Source organism: Lissotriton helveticus (assembly GCF_964261635.1).
Source record: "Lissotriton helveticus chromosome 1_1 unlocalized genomic scaffold, aLisHel1.1 SUPER_1_unloc_50, whole genome shotgun sequence".
NCBI classification, from domain to species: Eukaryota; Metazoa; Chordata; class Amphibia; order Caudata; family Salamandridae; genus Lissotriton; species Lissotriton helveticus.
Genome location: NW_027611693.1, coordinates 277805 through 298861, shown reverse-complemented (window position 1 = coordinate 298861; position 21057 = coordinate 277805). Strand labels below are relative to the sequence as shown.

The 21057-nt window shown below is 48.6% G+C and overlaps 2 protein-coding genes across 2 annotated transcripts; both read right to left on the bottom strand.

Moving 5' to 3' along the window:
* Window positions 1-14774: 14774 nt before the first annotated feature.
* On the bottom strand, window positions 14775-16183 carry LOC144806166 (uncharacterized). Its single transcript, XM_078672589.1, has 2 exons — window positions 15031-16183; window positions 14775-14926 (listed from the first exon to the last, which is right to left on the bottom strand). The coding sequence occupies exons 1-2, from the start codon at window positions 16181-16183 to the stop codon at window positions 14775-14777; spliced, it is 1305 nt and encodes a 434-aa protein (XP_078528715.1).
* Window positions 16184-18356: 2173 nt separating this feature from the next.
* LOC144806159 (uncharacterized) lies at window positions 18357-19703 on the bottom strand. The gene has a single exon (XM_078672584.1). It carries the CDS (start codon window positions 19701-19703, stop codon window positions 18357-18359), a length of 1347 nt encoding a protein of 448 aa, XP_078528710.1.
* Window positions 19704-21057: the final 1354 nt, after the last annotated feature.

Sequence of the window (21057 nt, the reverse complement as noted above, 5' to 3'; positions counted from 1 at the left end):
GGCTAGGGGTAGACTGAGACCGCCTCTGATTGGCAAGGCAGGCAATCTGCCATTGGCCGATGGGCCTCTGCCTGAGGCCAGTTAGCGGGCCGGTGTTTTGGTCCATCTGTATTTCTGGGTGGAAGAGGAAAATGTGACCTATGACAGACACTTTTGACACCTGGCTCAAACACCTCCTCTGCATCCTATGTTTCTACTGGGAATACAATTTTCTGTTTGGAATATTTAATGCTGAAGAAAATAAGGCATGCTGTTGCAGAACTTCAAGTATTGTATTTTTAACTCTTTAGAGCCAATTATTTGGGAAAATTCTAAATGTATTTTTGGGATTGTCGGCACAGCCCTGAAGTGTCAAGATTCTATGTTGGCGTAGCTCACCTAAGTGTGTTTGTTGCCAGTAATTATGTTAGAACTTTTTTAATTGAGGACTACACATACCATAATGCAAATAAAAATGAAAAACAAATGTATGAAATATTCACAGGTTTAGTTGGGAAACTTGAGAAGCGTGTAGCGCTTTAAGAAAGGTGTGGACCTTCAATGCGTTAGCATGTCCTGCGACTCCGGGGCTGTTTGCAACCCCTGTGATCTTGCGTCACTGTCAAGTGGTCGCAGTCGTGACATTTTAGCTACCAGCACTGTTCATGCTTTATGTTTTGAGTCCATACGTGCAGTGTTAAATGTGAAACTACAAGTCCTAAAATGCACAATGGTGTTAGTTAACAACTGTTACTAGTTACAAGTGTTACACCCAGCATGGAAAACTTGACACTACAATTTTGGCAAAATGACACCAGTGGATGGCTGAGTGAAGAGACCCTTTGCTGCTGACAAATGTGGTGGTCTCAAGTTTATTTATTTTAAGAGTTTTATATAGCGCTGGCCTGACCCGAGGGTATCGGAGCGCTTTACAACATACGCGTCAGAAAATCACACAGTAATGCAGTAGTATTTATTAAGTATTCATTCAGAAGCAGCAATAACATTTTAATCGATGACTGAGGTAACAGCTACGGGATTTTTTTTTTTCCGATTCTGCTGTGTTTTTTCTAGCGCTTCCGTCATCACATTTCAATATTGTAATGTATGTTAAGGGGCTGGTTAACTGCACCAGTTTTGCGGTGGGTTCTGACGAAGACAGAAGTACATTACTTTTGTTTCCACATGCATGCATGAAACATACATCTTTTCAGAAGTATGAGGAACTAGAATCCATTTGTGTCCTTTAGGTAGCAGCAAGTAACTTCCCGATGTTGTTTTGGAATCCTGTGGTGAGCGGTTGCTTTAAAAGATGTTGGAGGCACAAAGTTTTGGGTGTGACAAGAAGGTTTCATTTAGTAGATCACAGATTCTAGGCAGGTGTGTAGCTGCAAAGGCTGTTGGAGAGGTACTTAGGGGCCATGCCATGGGCTACCTTGATTGCAGGTGCAATTAACGCCTACCACCCAAGCCAGTTTTTATTGTTTTAGGAACTCGACCTGTCTTAATTGTCACACTAGTAGCAGTTTGATGGTTAGTAGTTTTATAGGTACTGTCATTGGCAGCACTGGTAGTGGCAATGGGGTGTGCTAGGTACAGTAGCCTCCTGACGAGGGCCCTTGCACTTGTTTTTATACAAATTAAGCACTGGCGTGGGAGTCAGTAGGTTGTTAGAGAAGAGATGGGTGTGGTGACGAAATTAGTTGTTCCTATTTCTTGAGAAGTAGGGAAGTAGAGACACTGGGGATGGTTGGAGAAAACAGAGGGGTTAGCAGTAGGGCTTTAAGTGGGCCGGGTCTTGAGGAGTCTGAGCACCGGCAGTTTTTTTAAGGGGGGCTCGAAACGGGTCTCTATCGGGCTCTGTTTTGAGCCCTGGCACAGGCGGTCTGTTTTTTTTCCGGACTGCAGTGACAGCAGTCTGCTGTCACTGCAGTCCAGAAAAAAGTGCCAGGGCGCAAACAGCCTGATAGAGACCCGTTTCGAGACAGCAGGCAAGTCGATGTGCGCTGCCCACACTGCTCACTTCTCACTAGTGAAGAAGTCACGGCATGACGTCATGCCAGGTGAGCGTTGTGGGGGAAGGGAAATACTTTAAAGAGTCATTTTCTCTCTGGATTTCCCTTCTCTTTCTAAAACGCAAGAGCAGAAACATTGTGGTAGGGTCACCAGGGCTTTAATTGGAAGCTTTTTCAATATTACATGTAATAACCATAGTTGCAGCTTATTTATATTATGCAACAAATAACCATAGGCAAGGCCAATAGTCCTTACATCTTGCTGTATCATATATCTGGATGCAATGACAGATACAGCAAAATACAAGTCGGGCGGCACACTATGCTAAACACAGATTTTTAGCGTAAGTGTTTTAAAGCCATGCCCCTAATTACACTGGCCACGCCCCTTTGAGAGACCCCTCAGTTTTTTCATCCCACTTAAACCCCTGGTCAGCAGTGATCTGTTTATGTAAAACACTGCAGATTTTAAGCAAGTAGGCCAGGTATTAGAGGTGCGCCATGTAGGCCAGCGTCAGAGACGAGGAAGAACTGAACAGAGAGGTCAGAAAATGGATGGCCTTGGACTTCAGAGCGAGAGGTTCATGCCCTGAGGGCTGAACAGATGGAGCGCAAGGACTGACAGCCTTTGTATCGGAGCGCTTTACAACATACGTGTCAGGAAATCACACAGTAATGCAGTAGTATTTATTAAGTATTCATTCAGAAGCAGCAATAACATTTTAATCGATGACTGAAGTAACAGATACGGGATTTTTTTTCTCGATTCTGCTGTGTTTTTTCAAGCGCTTCCGTCATCACATTTCAATATTGTAATGTATGTTAAGGGGCTGGTTAACTGCACCAGTTCTGCGGTGGGTTCTGACGAAGACAGAAGTGCATTACGTTTGTTTCCACATGCATGCATGAAACATACATATTTTCGGAAGTATGAGGAACTAGAATCCATTTGTGTCCTTTAGGTAGCAGCAAGTAACTTCCCGATGTTGTTTTGAAATCCTGTGGTGAGCGGTTGCTTTAAAAGATGTTGGAGGCACAAAGTTTTGGGTGTGACAAGAAGGTTTCATTTAGTAGATCACAGATTCTAGGCAGGTGTGTAGCTGCACAGGCTGTTGGAGAGGTACTTAGGGGCCATGCCATGGGCTACCTTGATTGCAGGTGCAATTAACGCCTACCACCCAAGCCAGTTTTTATGGCTTTAGGGGCCTCGACCTGTCTTAATTGTCACACTAGTAGCAGTTTGATGGTTAGTAGTTTTATAGGTACTGTCATTGGCAGCACTGGTAGTGGCAATGGGGTGTGCTAGGTACAGTAGCCTCCTGACGAGGGCCCTTGCACTTGTTTTTATACAAATTAAGCAATGGCGTGGGAGTCAGTAGGTTGTTAGAGAAGAGATGGGTGTGGTGACGAAATTAGTTGTTCCTATTTCTTGAGAAGTAGGGAAGTAGAGACACTGGGGATGGTTGGAGAAAACATGGGGGGTTAGAAGTAGGGCTTTAAGTGGGCCGGGTCTCGAGGGGTCTGAGCACCGGCAGTTTTTTTAAGGGGGGCTCGAAACAGGTCTCTATTGGGCTCTGTTTTGAGCCCTGGCACAGGCAGTCTGTTTTTTTCCGGACTGCAGTCTAGAAAAAAGTGCCAGAGCGCAAACAGCCTGATATAGACCCATTTCGAGACAGTAGGCACGTTGATGTGCGCTGCCCACACTGCTCACTTCTCACTAGTGAAGAAGTTACGGCATGACGTCATGCCAGGTGAGCGTTGTGGGGGAAGGGAAATCCTTTAAAGAGTCATTTTCTTTCTGGATTTCCCTTCTCTTTCTAAAACGCAAGAGCAGCAACATTGTGGTGTCACCAGGGCTTTAAGTGGAAGCTTTTTCAAGATTATATGTAATAACCATAGTTGCAGCTTATTTATATTATGCAACAAATAACCATTGGCAAAGCCAATAGTTCTTACTTCTTGTTGTATCATATATCTGGATGCAATGACAGATACAGCAAAATACAAGTCGGGCGGCACACTATGCTAAACACAAATTGTTAGCGTAAGTGTTTTAAAGCCATGCCCCTAATTACACTGGCCACGCCCCTTTGAGAGACCCCTCAGTTTTTTCATCCCACTTAAACCCCCCGGTCAGCAGTGATCTGTTTATGTAAAACACTGCAGATTTTAAGCAAGTAGGCCAGGTATTAGAGGTGCGCCATGTAGGCCAGCGTCAGAGGCGAGGAAAAACTGAACAGAGAGGTCAGAAAATGGATGGCCTTGGACTTCAGAGCGAGAGGTTCATGTCCTGAGCGCAAGGTCTGACAGCCTATCTGACTAGAACGAGTTCCCTGCGACATGTTGTGACAAAGTGTGAGAAAGCTGGTGGATGAGGTAATGAAGGGGGCCAAAGGTCACAAGTGGAAATCATGGCAAGACAGACTCCTGCCTGAGTTCTTTCGAGGGCTGTGCATTGAGGGCCATAAATGTGGTAATAGTAGTATCTGTTATTTACAGTACTTAGAATCGGCAGAACTGTAGCAGAAAGCGTTCAATAAAAACATTTTATTACTCTGTGATGCAGGAACAGATAGATAACTCTAATCACTAGAATATGCAGTAGTCCGCGTTGCTCTCTACCATTCCTATGTGACTCTTAGAGTATATCCGGTCATATCCCTTCCCTATGTATATAGAGATAACTCTAATCACTAGTATATGCAGTAGACCGTTGTGCTCTCTACCATTCCTATGTGACTTTTAGAGTATATCCAGTCTTACCCCTTCCCTATGTATATAGAGATAACTCTAATCACTAGTTTATGCAGGAGTCCGCTGTGCTCTCTACCATTCCTATGTGACTCTTAGAGTATATCCATGTGTATCCCCTCCCTAAGTAGATAGAGATATCACTAGTATATGCCTAGAGTTTATCCATTTGTATCTCCTTGTGTGACTTTATCTCTTGTACATTTGCAATTTTTTCTGTTTGTACCTTTTTTATAACGCATGTAATCCTAAATCCGTATGTTTTCAACTGGTTCTTATGTAAGTTCCGCATGTAACCTTCAGTCCTTATGTTTGCAACTGGATCCTATGTAAAGCGCTCTGACACCTTCGGGTAAAGTAAGCGCTATATAAAATCGCACAAATAAATAAATAAATAAACAAACATGAACTCTCATTTGGCCTGTTCCATTATCTTATGGAAATTTGAAGCGCCTAAAGGCGATTGGATTTTCAGGGAGTGCTATGCAAGAAAACACACCTGACGAGGGCCACTTTAAAATCTCAGCATGGGAGGCGAGTGCAATGGAATGAAGGGGATCCCTTCAGCTGCGCCCCTGGGGCAGCGCACTGGGAAACAAAGGCGGGTGGGGGGGCGGGTGAGCTGCATCTGAAGCAGTGAATGGCGCCTTTCTTTGGCGGCGGGGGAGCTTGCAAAAGCCCCCCTCGCTCCCCGCAGCCCTCCTCGCCTTTGTGAGGCCTCTCCTGGGCGCCTCGGCCGGGCCCCGTGGCTGCCGGAGCCTCGGCCGGGGAGGGGCTCTCCCTGGTGAACCGGGGTTAACGTTGCTCAAGCAGGAGTAGTGTTCGCCCTGGATCTTGAAAGCGCATGCGTGCAATCACACGCATGCGTACTAAACGGGCAGAAGAGTGGGGAGCTTAAAAATACATGCAGCCAAGACATGGGGTTTCCACGCATGCGCATAATTATGCGCATGCGTGGAAACGCGGAGGTGTAAAGACAGATGGGGTGGGTCTATTGATAGTACACCGGTGTACTATCGATAGAGCCACCCCATCTGTCTTTACACCCCCCGCGTTTCCACGCATGCGTATAATTATGCGCATGCGTGGAAACCCCATGTCTTGGCTGCATGTATTTTGAAGCACCCCACTCTACTGCCTGTGTACTGCGCATGCGTGTGATTACACGCATGCGCTTTCAAGATCCAGCGGCGAACACTCCTCCTGCTCGAGCAGCGTTAACCCGATAGCTGCCAGCCAAGGCTGCAACTGAGAACAGAGCAGAAGGGAGTCAGGCAGCGGCTGCACAGCTCTCAGACACAGTAAACTAAAGGCAGCTCAGAACGAATGAAGCATCAATTGTATTTATTAATGGCAGCCACAGCAGGTCAGCTGCACCGGGCTCAGGGAGGTGCACTGGCAGGGAGAGCTCTGTCATTATCATACTATCCTGCTGACTTTCAAAGGCTCTGCTCCATTAGGGACGCAGTATCACGGGTCAACTGGTGGCAATGGAATATTTATATAGCTTATATAGCTGCCACCCGAGCACTCAGGATGGTCTGCAGTGACTGCTAGGAGTCAGTGAGCTTACAGAGAGCCCCCTTTTCGGTCACCGGCTGCTCTGAAGACAGGCAGTAGCAGTAAAACACACTACTGTGTGTGTCACTACACTGTCCGAACACCGTTATCTTACTGGGACATGTGGTATGGTAACAGTTATGTATTACACTGGTGGCCCAAGGAGCTAATGTGCCTACTCCAAGGATCTGTGTTTGCTCTCCTATACTCACATGTTCACTTGTTTGATTCCACATGAGTTTACATGGCTTTTCATCCTTCTAAGGTCGATAAAATGAGTACCATTGAACAGAGGATCTTTGACCATTCAATAGCACAACTAAACTTTTCAGTGAGCTTACAGAGAGCCCCCTTTTCGGTCACAGGCTGCTCTGAAGACAGGCAGTAGCAGTAAAACACACTACTGTGTGTGTCACTACACTGTCCAAACACCGTTATCTTACTGGGACATGTGGTATGGTAACAGTTATGTATTACACTGGTGGCCCAAGGAGCTAATGTGCCTACTCCAAGGATCTGTGTTTGCTCTCCTATACTCACATGTTCACTTGTTTCATTCCACATGAGTTTACATAGCTTTTCATCCTTCTAGGGTCGATAAAATGAGGACCTTTGAACAGAGGATCTTTGACCATTCAATAGCACAACCACACTCTGGGGGTTGTACTTGCAGTCTACTAATATAGGTGCTGGTAATAGAAATGAAAACTCTCAGAAATGTCCATCTACAAACAGTGGTGCTGTGTTCTGCTAAACAGGCAGAGCACAGCAAAAGACAGGACCACAGGGACAGCACGGCTATACAAATATCCAATCCACCACTGGCCTGAAACCCCCATCGCATGGCCATGCAGTCCATAATAACTGCTGACTGGTACCACTGGCGGACTCAGCAGCTATCACCTGCCTCCTGGAAGCAGGCATGGCGACCAGCTGACAACCTGCACCCCTGCATTTAATTTGGCCTCATAAATGACACTGTGGAGTGGATCAGGTATAAAAACAAATTGCATCCACTTAAAAGATCCCCTCTCCCAGAAACCTCTGAAGGCAACATTGTAGCATTGCAGGATTCCTGTATCCTGGCACCTTTGGAGAAGGCATGTAAGGTGGCAGGGCTGTACTTTTAGAAGACCAGGTGGTGGAGTACAGAATGAGATAGATAGAGTGAGGGCGATAGAGAGATAGATAGATAGATAGAGTGAGATAGATAGATAGAGTGAGGGCGATAGAGTGAGGGCGATAGATAGACAGATAGATAGATAGAGTGAGGCAGATAGATAGATAGATAGAATGAGTGCGATAGATAGATAGATAGAGTGAGGGCGATAGATAGATAAATAGAGTGAGGGCGATATGACTGATAGCTAGAGTGAGGGCGATAGATAGATAGAATGAGGGTGATAGATAGAGTGAGGCAGATAGATAGATAGATAGATTGATAGATAGAGAGTGAGGGCCATCGATAGATAGAGTTAGGGCGATAGATAGAGTGAGGGCGACAGATAGATAGAGTGAGGGCGATAGATAGATAGAGTGAGGGCGACAGACAGAGTGAGTGCGACAGATAGATAGAGTGAGGGTGACAGATAGAGTGAGGGCGACAGATAGATAGAGTTAGGGCGATAGATAGAGTGAGGGCGATAGATAGATGTGTGTGGTTGTGTGTGTTGTGTGTGTGGTTGTGCGTGTGGTTGAATGTGTGTGTAGTTGTATGTGTGTGTGGTTGTATGTGTGGTTGTGTGTGTGGTTGTGTGTGGTTGTGTGTGCGATTGTGTGTGTGGTGTGGTTGTGTGTGTTCGTGCGGTTGTGTGTGTGTGTAGTTGTATGTATGTGCGCGCGCGTGGTTGTATGTATGTGTGTGCGCGCGCGTGGTTGTATGTATGTGTGTGCGCGGTTAGAGAAGGATGCATGTGGAAGAGAGCAGCAGATCAGCACAGCCGAAGAGAACAGGGAGTTAAAGAAGGAGGCGGGTGGAAGAGAGCAGCAGATCAGCACAGGAGACGAGAACAGGGAGTTAGAGAAAGAGGTGGGTGAAAGAGAGCAGCAGATCAACACGGGAGAAGAAAATAGGGAGTTAGAGAAGGAGGCGGTGGAAAGGAACAGCAGATCAGCACGGGAGAAGAGACCAGGGAGGTGGAGAAGGAGGTGGGGTGGAAGAGAACAGCAGATCAGCAAGAGAGAAGAGAACAGGTAGTTAAAGAAGGAGGTGGGTGGATGAGAGCAGCAGATCAGCAAGAGAGAAGAGAACAGGTAGTTAAAGAAGGAGGTGGGTGGATGAGAGCAGCAGATCAGCACATGAGAAGAGAACAGGGAGTTGAAGAAGGAGGTGGGGTGGAAGAGAGCAGCAGATTAGCAAAGGAGAAGAGAACAGGGAGTTAAAGAAGGAGGTGGGGTGGAAGAAAGCAGCAGGATAGCATGGGAGAAGAGAACAGGGAGGTAGAGAAGGAGGCGGGTTGAAGAGAGCAGCAGATCAGCTCTGGAGAAGAGAAGTGAACAGGGAGTTAGAGAAGGAGGTGGGTGGAAGAGAGGAACAGATTAGCACAGCATAAGAGAACAGGGAGTTAAAGAAGGAGGTGGGGTGGAAAAGAGCAGCAGATCAGCAGAAGTTAACAGGGATGTAGAGAAGGAGGCGGGTTGAAGAGAGTAGCAGATCAGCTCTGGAGAAGAGAAGTGAACAGGGAGTTAGAGAAGGAGGTGGGTGGAAGAGAGGAACAGATCAGCAGAAGTTAACAGGGAGTTAAAGAAGGAGGCTGGTGGAAGAGAGCAACAGATCAGCACAGGAGAAGAGAAGAGAACAGGGAGTTAGAGAAGGAGGTGAGGTGGAAGAGAGCAGTAGATTAGCACAGCAGAAGAGAACAGGGAGTTAAAGAAGGAGGTGGGGTGGAAGAGAGCAGCAGAACAGCAGAAGTTAACAGGGAGTTAAAGAAGGAGGCTGGTGGAAGAGAGCAACAGATCAGCACAGGAGAAGAGAAGAGAACAGGGAGTTAGAGAAGGAGGTGAGGTGGAAGAGAGCAGTAGATTAGCACAGCAGAAGAGAACAGGGAGTTAAAGAAGGAGGTGGGGTGGAAGAGAGCAGCAGAACAGCACGGGAGAAGAGCACAGGGAGGTAGAGAAGGAGGTGGGGTGGAAGAGAACAGCAGATCAGCACGAGAGAAGAGAACAGGTAGTTAAAGAAGGAGGTGAGTGGATGAGAGCTGCAGACCAGCACAGCAGAAGAGAACAGGGAGTTAAAGATGTAGGCGGGGTGGAAGAGAACAGCAGATCGTCACACGAGAAGAGAACCGGGAGTCACTTTTCATCTCTTATCTTTATCACCCCCCCCTTCCCCATTTATACCCCCATGAAGCCTGATCCACAGATAGTCCACACTCACGTGCGTGCATTTCCAGGAGCGCCCATAACCGGCGCATTTATCGGATATGATGTCGAAGTCCTTCATTTCTGTCTAACGGTAACCGGTCGCAGCATCGCACGCCCCGCATAACAATGGCTTCTTGGGTGGTAGACGAGCGGCCGCGCTCCCCATGCTAAGATGGCGGCCGGGGAGGCAGGCGTCACACAAAAAGATGGCCGCTGAAAGGTTGGTCTTCTCACCGAAATAACAGGCCGCATCCCTCACAAAGATGGATGCCAAAGTAGTCTCTGCTCTTGCACAACGCGTAAGGGCTAGAGTATCGCGTCCTTCACAACAAGGCTAAAACGGTTATTGGGATCCACGTGACAGTAGCCACGCATATGTTTGTCTCACAAACGTGCCGGTTTTCCGTGGTTCCCTGCTCCCCGTCTGTATGCGCTCCCCTCTCGTGTGTGCGCATGCGCACTATCCTACGCAACCGCACAATGTACTTTTGGCTTCATACAGGTATTTTTAAGCTCCCCGGTGTTCTGCCGTTTTAGTGCGCATGCGTGTCCTTGCACGCATGCGCACTATATAATATGTTCTTTGATTTGAAACTCCCCACGGCAGCGGTTGAAGTCCCAGGAACAGCTGGGGGCCACCCCCTCTCCATCCACAGCCTGACCTCCCAAAACACAAGCCACGTGCACACGGCACGTGTTGGTCGTGCACTGAACACAAGCACACGCTGTGCAACGCCCATTGGGCTCAAAGTGCTTCAGCCCCTTCCCCCACGAGTAACTTCTACAACCAAATGTCTGACACTTGGAGCTTTTCTCTCGTTTAAGGACGCCTGGGTAGGGGATGTGATACCTGGGCAGGTGGGCGGGGAGCTGAATAGGTGGATGTATGTGATTCTATGCGTGGTGGATGGAAAGGTGGTTGTGTGGATGAAAGGATGAGTGAAATGGTGGTGGATGAATGGGTGGATGTCTATCTGGCTTGATAACTAGGAGGATCTGAATGGAGAGGCAGGCGGTGAAAGGGCGGGTTGCAGAGATCTGGCGTTCAGGGTTTTAAAATATCATTGACATCACTAATCTATAGCGTGAAATCACATCCGGTGGAGAAGAGGATAACTACACTTTCAGGGGAGAGACTGGCCCTCACCTGTGGGACTCCCACTCATACATCTCTATGGTGCCCAGGGAGGTGACCTTATATTCCTAAGTCACAGGGAAACGAGGATTTAATTTGTAAGCATTCACTTCAACAATAAATACATTCTGAGGCAAGAGTCTTGGTTTACTTCCAATAAACCGACTAAATGCCAAATACAGAAAAAACAGCACCTTCAGTGGCAATGGGTCACCTTGTTGCAAACACACAGAGGCCACAAGCCAGCGTGAATGGCGAATACGCCGCACTTCAGGCCTTGGGGGGCGTTAGGCCTCTGGCCTCACAGTTTCTTCAGTTACCCATCCAGCGGTGCACAAACACGCCTCCCCACGAATTCATCCATCAATTCATGCTCCAAGTTATGGTGGTGGCCCAGAAAGGGAAGGCCAAGAAAAATGTAATGACACTGCATTGTAATGGACACAAATTGACAAGAGTCTCCAGATTTCCCTACTTGGGGGTTGTTTTCGATGATTGCTCTACGTGGCACCCCCAAATGCTGGAGAAAAAAAAGGTCCTGGCGCGCTCTACCTCTGCGGTGATGGGCTTTTCACGTAAATTAGGGGTGAAACCTCTGGAGGCAGTCTTAAAGGTATATGCTGCTAAATGTATTGCCATCGCTATGTATGGCGCTGACCTGTGGGGTTTTAGGCCAGTTAAAACGCTTCAGGTAACAGAAGATAACTTCCTTAAAATTATTCTTTCCCTGCAAAGATCCACGGCCAGCTTCATAGTCCATCAGGAATGCGGTGTGGATTATCTGGAGGATCGAATCGCCATGGCCCCCCTATTAAAATGGATATCAGTCTGGCTTAACTCGTAACTTGAAGTGAATCACGAAATTTTTAAAGATTGTCTAATGCTAGATCACTGGGACAAGATCCCCTGGCTGAAATACGTACAGCAAATGTGTGTAAAGTTGGGTCGGCCCGAATTGTTTAATAAACCATCTAACTTAGTGAAAGGAGATCTGAAGTGGGTCAAAAGCACTTTTCTGATGAATCGAGGGATGGACAGAGAAGACTTGGAGCTGTTAAAGCCGTCTGTTAGGACTCACCAACTGATTGTTTCCTCTGGTCATGATCTGGAACTCTACCTAAAGGTTGTCAACAACTCAAACCATAGGTATCTTCTAACCAAGTTCCGATTGGATAAAATCCACCTGTTAATTTCAGGCCGCCCTGGTTGGATCGAGCCACTTGATCTAGATTTGTGCAAATGTGACCGTTGTTCGATTATGGATACTGTTCACTTTCTGTTTTTTTGTGATTATTTTAAGGACATCAGGAAAAAGTTTATTATACCCTTGCTAAAGGGGAAAGGGTTTAGGCAAGTCAAGCCAGCTTTATTGCATCTCCAACTATTAGTAGATATATGGGAAATTTACAATGTAGCTAAATTTTTAACCATAGCGGTGAGACTTAGTAAAAAGATTAACTGGTCCTAGATGATCTACTGTAAATATTGACCATTGTAACTTGAATCAAGTCTTAATTTACATTCTCTCATGTTGCTCTTTTTAACTATAGAATGATGTATATATTGTTGTTTTTAAATTTTGGTATCATGCGCTGCATATTTTAATGGGTACTCCCTCCCTTTTCATATTGTATTTTTATGTCTTTATGTCGCCTGGTGACCCATGGACCGTTTTTGTGTGTTCTTGTACTTTTATGGTTTTTGTAATTGAACCGAATAAAGTATTTCTTGAACTTGACAGTGGGCCCTTTGGGGACTCGCAACAGTCTGTGGAAAGGTTTAAGTGAAGACCCTTCGGGGTGGAACGACAGGAAGCACGCAAGGGCGGAAGCAGTGGAATCAGTTCAACTGCTGCCTCTTCCAGTGGGGTCCAGCTCGGCGGCAACGTCACAATTCAATTCACGATCCGTCATGCTCAGAGAATGTACTGATAAATCATCAAAGACTTAGGGGCAGATTTACAAGCCCCTTGCGCCACTTTTTGCGTCACTTTTCCCATGTTCAAAGTGATGCGAAAGTGGCGCAAGGGGCTTGTAAATCCGCCCCTTAGTGTATCAAAAACATCGACCCTCAATGCATTGAAAGCAGCCGAAATAGCAGTTCCAGTTCATTTGTAATACAGAATGCCCATGAATTGAACAATGTTACACAATTTGCATGAAAGCTCACAACTCAGGCTAAAACTAACGGTGTCTTTGCAGGTTTAGTGCCATGTTGTACAAAGACGGTGCGGTACCAATACCCCCACCCACAATCAAGTCGCCGCATGAAAGAAGTAAGGGGCATATTTATGAGTTCTGGCGCATCTCTGTAAATCAGCAGGGATGCGCCAGAACAAATGCGTCACGCAAAACTACCCTTGCGGCACGGCGGATGCGCCGCATTTACAATGCGGCACGCTGTGGCGCAAGGGTAGGCAGATGCGTGACGCATCTTGTGACGTAAGGGCGGCGCATCGCTGGATTCGCGTTGCAAGCGAGGCGCGACTTCAGCAATGCTCGGGTGTGCCCTATACTTAACGTGCTGCGTCAGTCCTTATGCCTGCTTCAAGCAGGCGTAAGGAATTGACGAAGCAGCGTCGCACAAGTGCCTGCGTGAAATCTTGTAGATTTCACGCAGGCACTTTTGCGAGGCGCACCTGCCCCGGAACGCCCACCCTGCGCCGGAATGCCCACATGTGGCGCAGGGCTTTACAACGTGACGCATCTGCCTAGATGCGTCACGTTGTAAATGGGTCACAGGGATGCGCCACGTTTACGTCGCCGTTGCGTGACGGCGGCATAAACGTGGTGCAAGTGCCTTGTAAATCTGCCTATAAGTGTCAAAGAGACTGAGGCTGAGACGACAGATCCTACCGGCTTCATGTTTTTATCCCAGAATGAAGACTATGAAAGTTGTCTGCGCCATCCACCCTGTCCTCTCTCTTACTTTACTTTCCTCCTTCCCTTTTGAGGGCAATATATAACAATGCCAATTGCAAGTACGCCTAGCTCGCGACACTGTCTATCTAACGATTGCGAGATCAAGCAGGACATAGTGACGCCTACTGTACCCTCACTGGCATACACCGACACCAAAACCAAAATTGCCGTCCCCATATCTGTACTGTACTTACAACATTCTTCTAATATAATTTTGGGAAATTAAAAAAAGATTTATTTTCTATCAAAAACCTAAACCTAAGTATTTAAGGCCATACTGGATTCAGAGCCCTTCCTGACGGTTGAGACAAATTCAGTAAGAACTCCATACTTCCACTTCCCAGATCTTGGGATGAGTATTTTCACTCCTGATGCGTGGCACTTGGCAGGGCTAGATGCATTTCTGCATCGATGAAGTTGCAGTCTCAGTCTGGCCTGTCCTGTCTCACTCAGGGCTGTTGATAGGTTTCCACACGAGTACATTGAGGAAGTACCCTAACCCCACGGAGCCTGTCCGCTCTTTATGGTTTTCAATGCCACAAAGAGCCCTGCATTTAGTATGAAAGTAAAGCAGCATTATGAGGCGCGCACAGGATTGTGGGTATGCAGAGTGATGGTGACGCGCTGACTCTTCCTCTCGGGCATCCTGACCTCTAGCGACAAGAAGGAGCGGTGCACCTCTCTCCTCACGAGGCCAAACCGCCCCAGGATAAGTACATTTTCATCCAATCACGGAGCTTCTTTAACAGAAATCCTCCAGACGTTTCAACAACTTCCGCTTCTCACGCCCTCTGGAGGTGCTTTTTTTTTTTTTTTTTTTTTTTTTAGTTTTGGGGCAAAGACTTTTATTAAGTGCTTAAAAGTTTGCGATACATAGTTTTCAAGGAAGTGGTACCCCCCCCTTAGGGAAGGCAGTCCACTTCAACTTTTTAATCAATGCATTAAACCATTTACAAAAAGTCGGTTTGGGGTTCAGAAATGTCTGCAGCTAGCGCTTGCAGTTTTTAATGGGGCCACTTTAAAGAGTCCAGTGGGGTAGGGGGGGGTTAGTTACAGTTCTTCCCCTTCCTCACTTTTCTGCTTGTCCATGGCTGCATAGTCTCTAAGAAGGCTGAGCACCATCCTGCGGCACCCTTCTCGGTTTACCACCTCTCCATTGGTCACCAGGCGGGTCCTGGTGAACAGGAGAATGTCCTTAACCCCTTCAGTGCTAATGACAAGGGTAACTCGTCATGGAGTTTCCATTGATTTCAATGGAAATTACATTGAGGGGCCAGAGGTGCCTTAGCAGCCAAGTGGTTAATACAGCAGAGGAGCCTCCAGCACCCCTGGATAGCTTCCTCTGTGTGTGTCCCTGGAAACAGCCCGTACATCATGGACTGTTCTGTAATGTTCTCGTAGGGAATAAGGGCTAGCAGTTCTTGGCGTAAGGCAGCCCTCAGTCTCTGGGCAAAGGGGCAGGCCCAGAAGAGGTGGTGTGCAGATTCCTCTGCGGGGCATCCCCTTGGACAGTTCCTTTGCGGGCACAGGCCTCTGCTGTGCATGAAGGACCTCACTGGCAGGCCCCCCTTCACAGTCATCCATGCTATGTCCTTGTGTCTGTTTGTCAGACTTGGGGAGGACACATTTCCCCACACGTGCGTTGCCGTTGCTGGTGGCAGGTCGCTCACTGGTTCGGTGGTGTCCCTGGTCCTGATCAGTTTGCGGATTGTCTTGGGCATCCAGAGGCAAGGAGTGACACAGTTCAGCCCAAATTCCCCCACAAACTTTTCCACCTCCCTGTAGTACCATGGGAGGTCCCAGTTGAAAGTCACTGCATTTTCCCACTTATCCCAACCCAGCCGTCGCCACACCGGGAGAAGGAAAAAACGGAAAACTTTGTAGGCAGAGTGGTCCTTGTTCATGTTTAACAGGGTTATCCGGACGCAGCCACACACAAAGAAAGCCCTGAGGATCGTTGGGATGTCGGGGACTGCCTTCCCCCCTTTGCGGTGTTCCTTGTGCATGACCGACCGTTTCACCCTGTCCATCTTTGAGTGCCATACGAAATGGAACACCATGCTGTTGATGGCCCGTGCTACGTTGGCCAGGAGTGGCCAGGCCTGTGTCACATACTGCAGCACGGGCAGGGCGTCGTTCCTGAGCACCAGAGCCTTCCCTTCAATGCTCAGGTTTCTCAGGCTCCAGAGACCCAGTTTCTGCTTCACCTTGGCCAAGCGTTCGTTCCAGCTCTTCGCTGCCGCCCCTGGTCCTCCAAACCAGACGCCGAGGATCTTCATCAGTCCTGCCTCAATGGGGAAGGGGAGAGGCTCGTTGCAGAGATCCCATCGCCCGAAGAGTTTGGCCTGCGACTTGTCCACGTTTATCCTCGCCCCTGATGCCTTGCCGAAGTCTGTGCACGCCTCCAGCAGGGATTTGACTGATTCTCCATCCGCGCAGAAGAGGGTGACATCGTCCATGTACAGCGAGCACTTGACCTTCCTCTTCGCGTCGCCGGGTGTCTGGATCCCTCTGATGTTTGGGTTCTTCCTGATGTACTCGGCGAGAAGTTCTATAACCAAAACAAACAGAGGTGGCGAGAGCGGGCAGCCTTGTCTTACCCCAGACCTGATAGGAAAGGGGTCTGTTTTACAACCATTTACAATGACTGAACTGAAGATGTCTTTATACATTACCTTAACGTAACCGCAGAAGCGCTCCCCCAGCCCAAACCTGTGTAGTACCCTCTCCATGAACTCATGGGAGACGCGATCGAAAGCCTTCTCCTGATCTAGACAGACCAGGGCAGCCCGGATCTTGCGGTCCGTGATGTACTGGATCGTGTCCCTTATCAGTGCCAGGCTATCTGCGACCCTGCGCCTCGGGACCCCACAGGTTTGATCTGGGTGTACTAACTCTCCCATGGCGCCCTTCAGTCTGTTCACTAGCGTCTTTGCAAGGATCTTGTAGTCTACATTCAGGAGAGAGATGGGACGCCAGTTCTTTAGGTCACATCTCTCCCCCTTATGTTTATACAAGAGAGCAATCATTCCTTCCCTCAGAGTGCGGGGCATGATTCCCTCCCTCTCCATCTCCTCATACACCTGCAGGAGATCCGGTCCCACTAGGTCCCACAGTGACCCATAGACCTCGACTGGGAGACCGTCACTACCCGGTGTCTTTCCTGACTTGAAGGATTTCACTGCAAGGTGCAGCTCGTCCAAAGTCAGGGGGGCATTTAGGGCTTCTCTCACTGTTGGGGAAACAGTTCTTGGGATACCAGACAGAAACTTTTCTGCCTGGTCTCCCTCTGACCTCTTCTCTGAGTAGAGGTCCCCATAGAAATCTGTCACTACCTTCTTAATGTCCTCCCTTGTGTCACAGAGGGTCCCCTCCTTATTGCGCAGTTGAACCAGAGGGGTGTGCGCAGAGTGGATTTTCTTAAAGAAGAAGGAGTTGCATTTCTCCCCCTTCTCCAAGTTCTCCACCTTGGAACGGAAAATGATCCTCCTGGATTCGTCGTGAAAGTGCTCGCTCAGCTCTTTCTTGACTTCTTCCAGGGGGCTCATGACGTCCCATCCCCGGAGTTGGGGTCGTGCAGTTCTTGCAGCTCTTGCTGTAGTCTACTGAACTCCCTCTTTCTCCCCCTTTCAACCTGCCTGCCCACATTCTTGAAAAAATCCCGGAGCCTGCCCTTGACCCATTCCCACCATTCCCCTGTGGACTCGAATGTGTCTTTCATGGCCTGCCACTGGGTGTATGTCTCCCTCAACACCTCCATCACACCCTCTTTCTCCAGCAGAGAGCTATTCAGTTTCCAAGTGCCTGGACCTGTCAGGAACTTGCCCCTCAGTTCCCCTTGGAAGTGGATAGCTCTGTGGTCAGAGAAATGAACTGTCACCATTGAATGTTGCTTGAGCTTCACTGATTGAGAGGTGAAGATGAAGTCTATCCCGGAGCGCAAGGAACCATCAGGGCGACTCCAGGTGAAGTTCCTGGCGTCCGCCCCCATGGTCCCAATGACGTCTGTCAGGGAGGCCTCCCCCACCATCTCTACCAGTAGTCTCGCAGCGTCATCCATCCGTCCTTCCCCAGCCCTGGCCCCACATCTACCACCTGCTTCTAGAATACAGTTAAAACCCCCACCCATCAAAATTGTTCTAGAGGTGACCAGCTGTGGCCTGAGGCGCTGAAACAGCTCCCGTCGCTCGCCTACGTCAGAAGGGGCGTACACGTTGATGAGTCTAACTGGCTCTCCTGCCCACGAACCGTCGACGACAAGAGCCCTGCCGCCCTCCAGCTCGGTGACTGAGTCCATCGTGAAACGCCTTCCTCTGACTAAGGTAGCCTCTCCCACAGACCTACTGCTGTTCCCCCCAGACCAAAAGGAAGGCCCTAGGGTCCACTGCTGCTCTAGGTGGGAGTATGACGTTGCAAAGGGGATGGAGCATTCCTGAATCATGTACACATCACACTCCTGGCTGGCAAGAAAACTCAAAGTACTAGCACATCTGCGCCTGTCTCTAATACTTCTGACATTTACGGAAAACAATGAAATAGCCATCATTAATTAGTTTTTAAGAGTAAACTTAATACTTAAAGACTAATTATCAAGTCAAGGCAATTGGTTGCAAAAACATTCGACAAGGCTACTTACGGGGCTGGTTGAGCCTCCTGTCGGGTCTCTTGTGCTGGGCTTTCCTGCTCGGCGGCTGTTGCTTGCTGTTGCACGATGGCTGCTCCACCTTCTTGGCTGGGCTCGTGGTCTGCCTCCTCTGGGGTGACGGGCAGGTCTTGCTCTTGGCCCTCGATGGTGATCTCAACCTCTTCTACTCTTGTTGGCGATGGGGGTGGGGATGCTTCCATGGAGTTTGCCAGCGCCCTCATCTCCCTCAGCACTTCTGTCACTTGCTTGAGTTGCTCATTCGTGGTGTCTTGTGCCGGCTGCATTTCTTCTTCTGGATCCTCGAGCACGGAGTAGGAGTTGTGGGTGCTCACGGGTCTCTTGCTTGCTCCTTCAGAGTCCGTTGAGTGTCTCCTTTTCCTGCGCTCCTGTGTTGTCCAGGCACCTTCCTCCGGGGCCTCGGTGGCAGTTGGGGTGGGAGTCTCCATTAGCTCACTGTGCACACCGGGCTCAGGGATGGTATCGTTGGGTGTCTGTGTCTCTGGGACCTTGGCGGTGTCCTGCTTGGGCTTGGGCGCGTTCTGGTTGTGGCCCTTCCCTTTCCCGGTTCCCCTCTCCTGCCGCGGGGATGGGACTGGACGCAGGGTCACTTCTGCCTCCTCCTCCTCTGGTTGGCTTCTCCACTGAGGTTGGGCAGCGTGGGCGTAGGATTTGGCTCTTTTTGGGCAGTCCTTAAAGAGATGGCCTACACCCCCACAGAGGTTGCATGGGGTTTTCCATTTGCAGGTTTTTGCTGTGTGGCCTTCTTTTTTGCAGTTCCTGCATATTTGCGCTGTGCAGTCTTTGCCAGTGTGGCCTGGTTTGCTGCACCTGTTGCATAGTTTGGGCTGCCCAGGGTAGTACAGGTATCCTGAGTCGCGCCCTAGAGAGAAACTGGAAGGGGGGTGGCAAATTCCATCTGGGGCCAACGGGTCCTCCTTCAGCTTCACCATTGCTGTCCATTTACCATCCCAGATGCCATCACTGTCCAGGTTGCGGGAGGGGGCTTTAGTCACTGTGCAGTGGCGGCGTAGGAAGGTTGTCAGGTCTTGGACATTGACATGTGGGTTGTAGACATGCACGGTCATTCTCTTGACCTCCAGCACGAGCTGGCATTCCAGGTGGAAGTCAGAGAAGGGTTTCTCCTCCCGACGTGACCAGCACATCTGGCAATACCTCCTGCAGATTTGTTCGGACATGAACGTCAGCAGGTAGGTGCCTTTGGGTGCATCCGTCATGATGCACCAGATTTCTGCTGCTGTGAACCCCATCTTAGTTACCAGCAGCTCAGTGAATATCTTCCTGCTTAGGTGTTGTGTGGTGTTGTGTGGTGCCATCTGACTCCACTGAGGTTCCGTGACGATTTGAACTCGTGTTTGTAACATTGTCGCAAATACATAATTTTGGTATCAGTGAACCGCAAATGATCCATTTAGTATATCCTGGTGTTTTCGCTATGCTATGAGCAAGAGCACTCCTGTTACAAACACATTTCTGATCTACCCATGGCATCCATCTTAGAACAAGGAAGCCATTTTGTATTCCTTGCCCTCACATAGTCAATGGACACGCAATGACCTCTTTTCATTTAAGGACACGTAGGCTTTAGCCGGCAATTCACCTTGCTAGTGACACGTGCACCTTAGGCCAGCAACGCTGTGGCAGCATGACTCAGCAAGAGCTGCCTCCCCAGCCTGAGGCCAGTCCTGCTATACTGGTTCTCGTGTTCGTTGGCCTGATCATGATTAGGCGGCCGAAGCTGGTAACCATGCCCATTTACAACCCACAAACATCTCTTATCCTGTTTTTCTATCTTCTGCACCTGGATCTGCTCCTTTCCTTCTGGGCTTTTATTAGGGGGAGGTAACGAAATTTACGATGAGGCGGTCCGGGTCTTGAATGAAAAGTTGACATGGGATTATGATGTAATAGTGGGAACCCCTCGTTCGTAATGTTTTGACATCAGATATTGCTGACGATTCCTGTGCAATGCCAAATATTTATTGTTTAAGATACAAAGGTTTTGGAATGTGCTAACATGTAAAGAATTTGCCTGAAGCCCAATATTCAGTATATAAGGAGCAACCCTCTTTGTACAAATCGAACAGGCTCCTAGATACTGCCCATGTGTAGTTTCTGTGACTTCTGTATCCCTGCAGTAATAAACCTTTGGTCTTTGACGCCACCATCGAGAAGCCCGTGTTTCTGTTTGTTTGTGCACCGAGACAGGTAGAACTCCGGGGTCTTCGGGTGTTATCCCTGACACCTCTGGACAGAACCAAAAAGTCCAGAACTCCAATTGGCGCCCAACGTGGGGCGACGTCATTCGGTACCGGTCCAAAAGCCTGAAGAGTTCGAGAAGCTTCGTGTGAAGATTTCAGAGGGAGGCGCCCCACTTCATCGATCCCGGCATATCGCAAAAGTGGCCCGACGTTCTCTTCCACGAGGGTTCCCGTTCAGACGGCTGCAGTGGTTCGTTGCCTTGACCGTCGCCCTGTCTTGGACCCGAGGTGCAGTCCTTAGTACGGCGAGACGTGACGGGTTTCTCCTTGGTGACGTCTTCAGTGCCTCAGTTAAGTATTAAGTGGTTGATAGTTGATTACTTCGTGAGGGTTGTTTCTGTTTTGATAATCCTTTTAGTTCCTAGTTTCGGTTCGGTTTCATAAGATTGTCGCTGGTTATTCTGGTTAC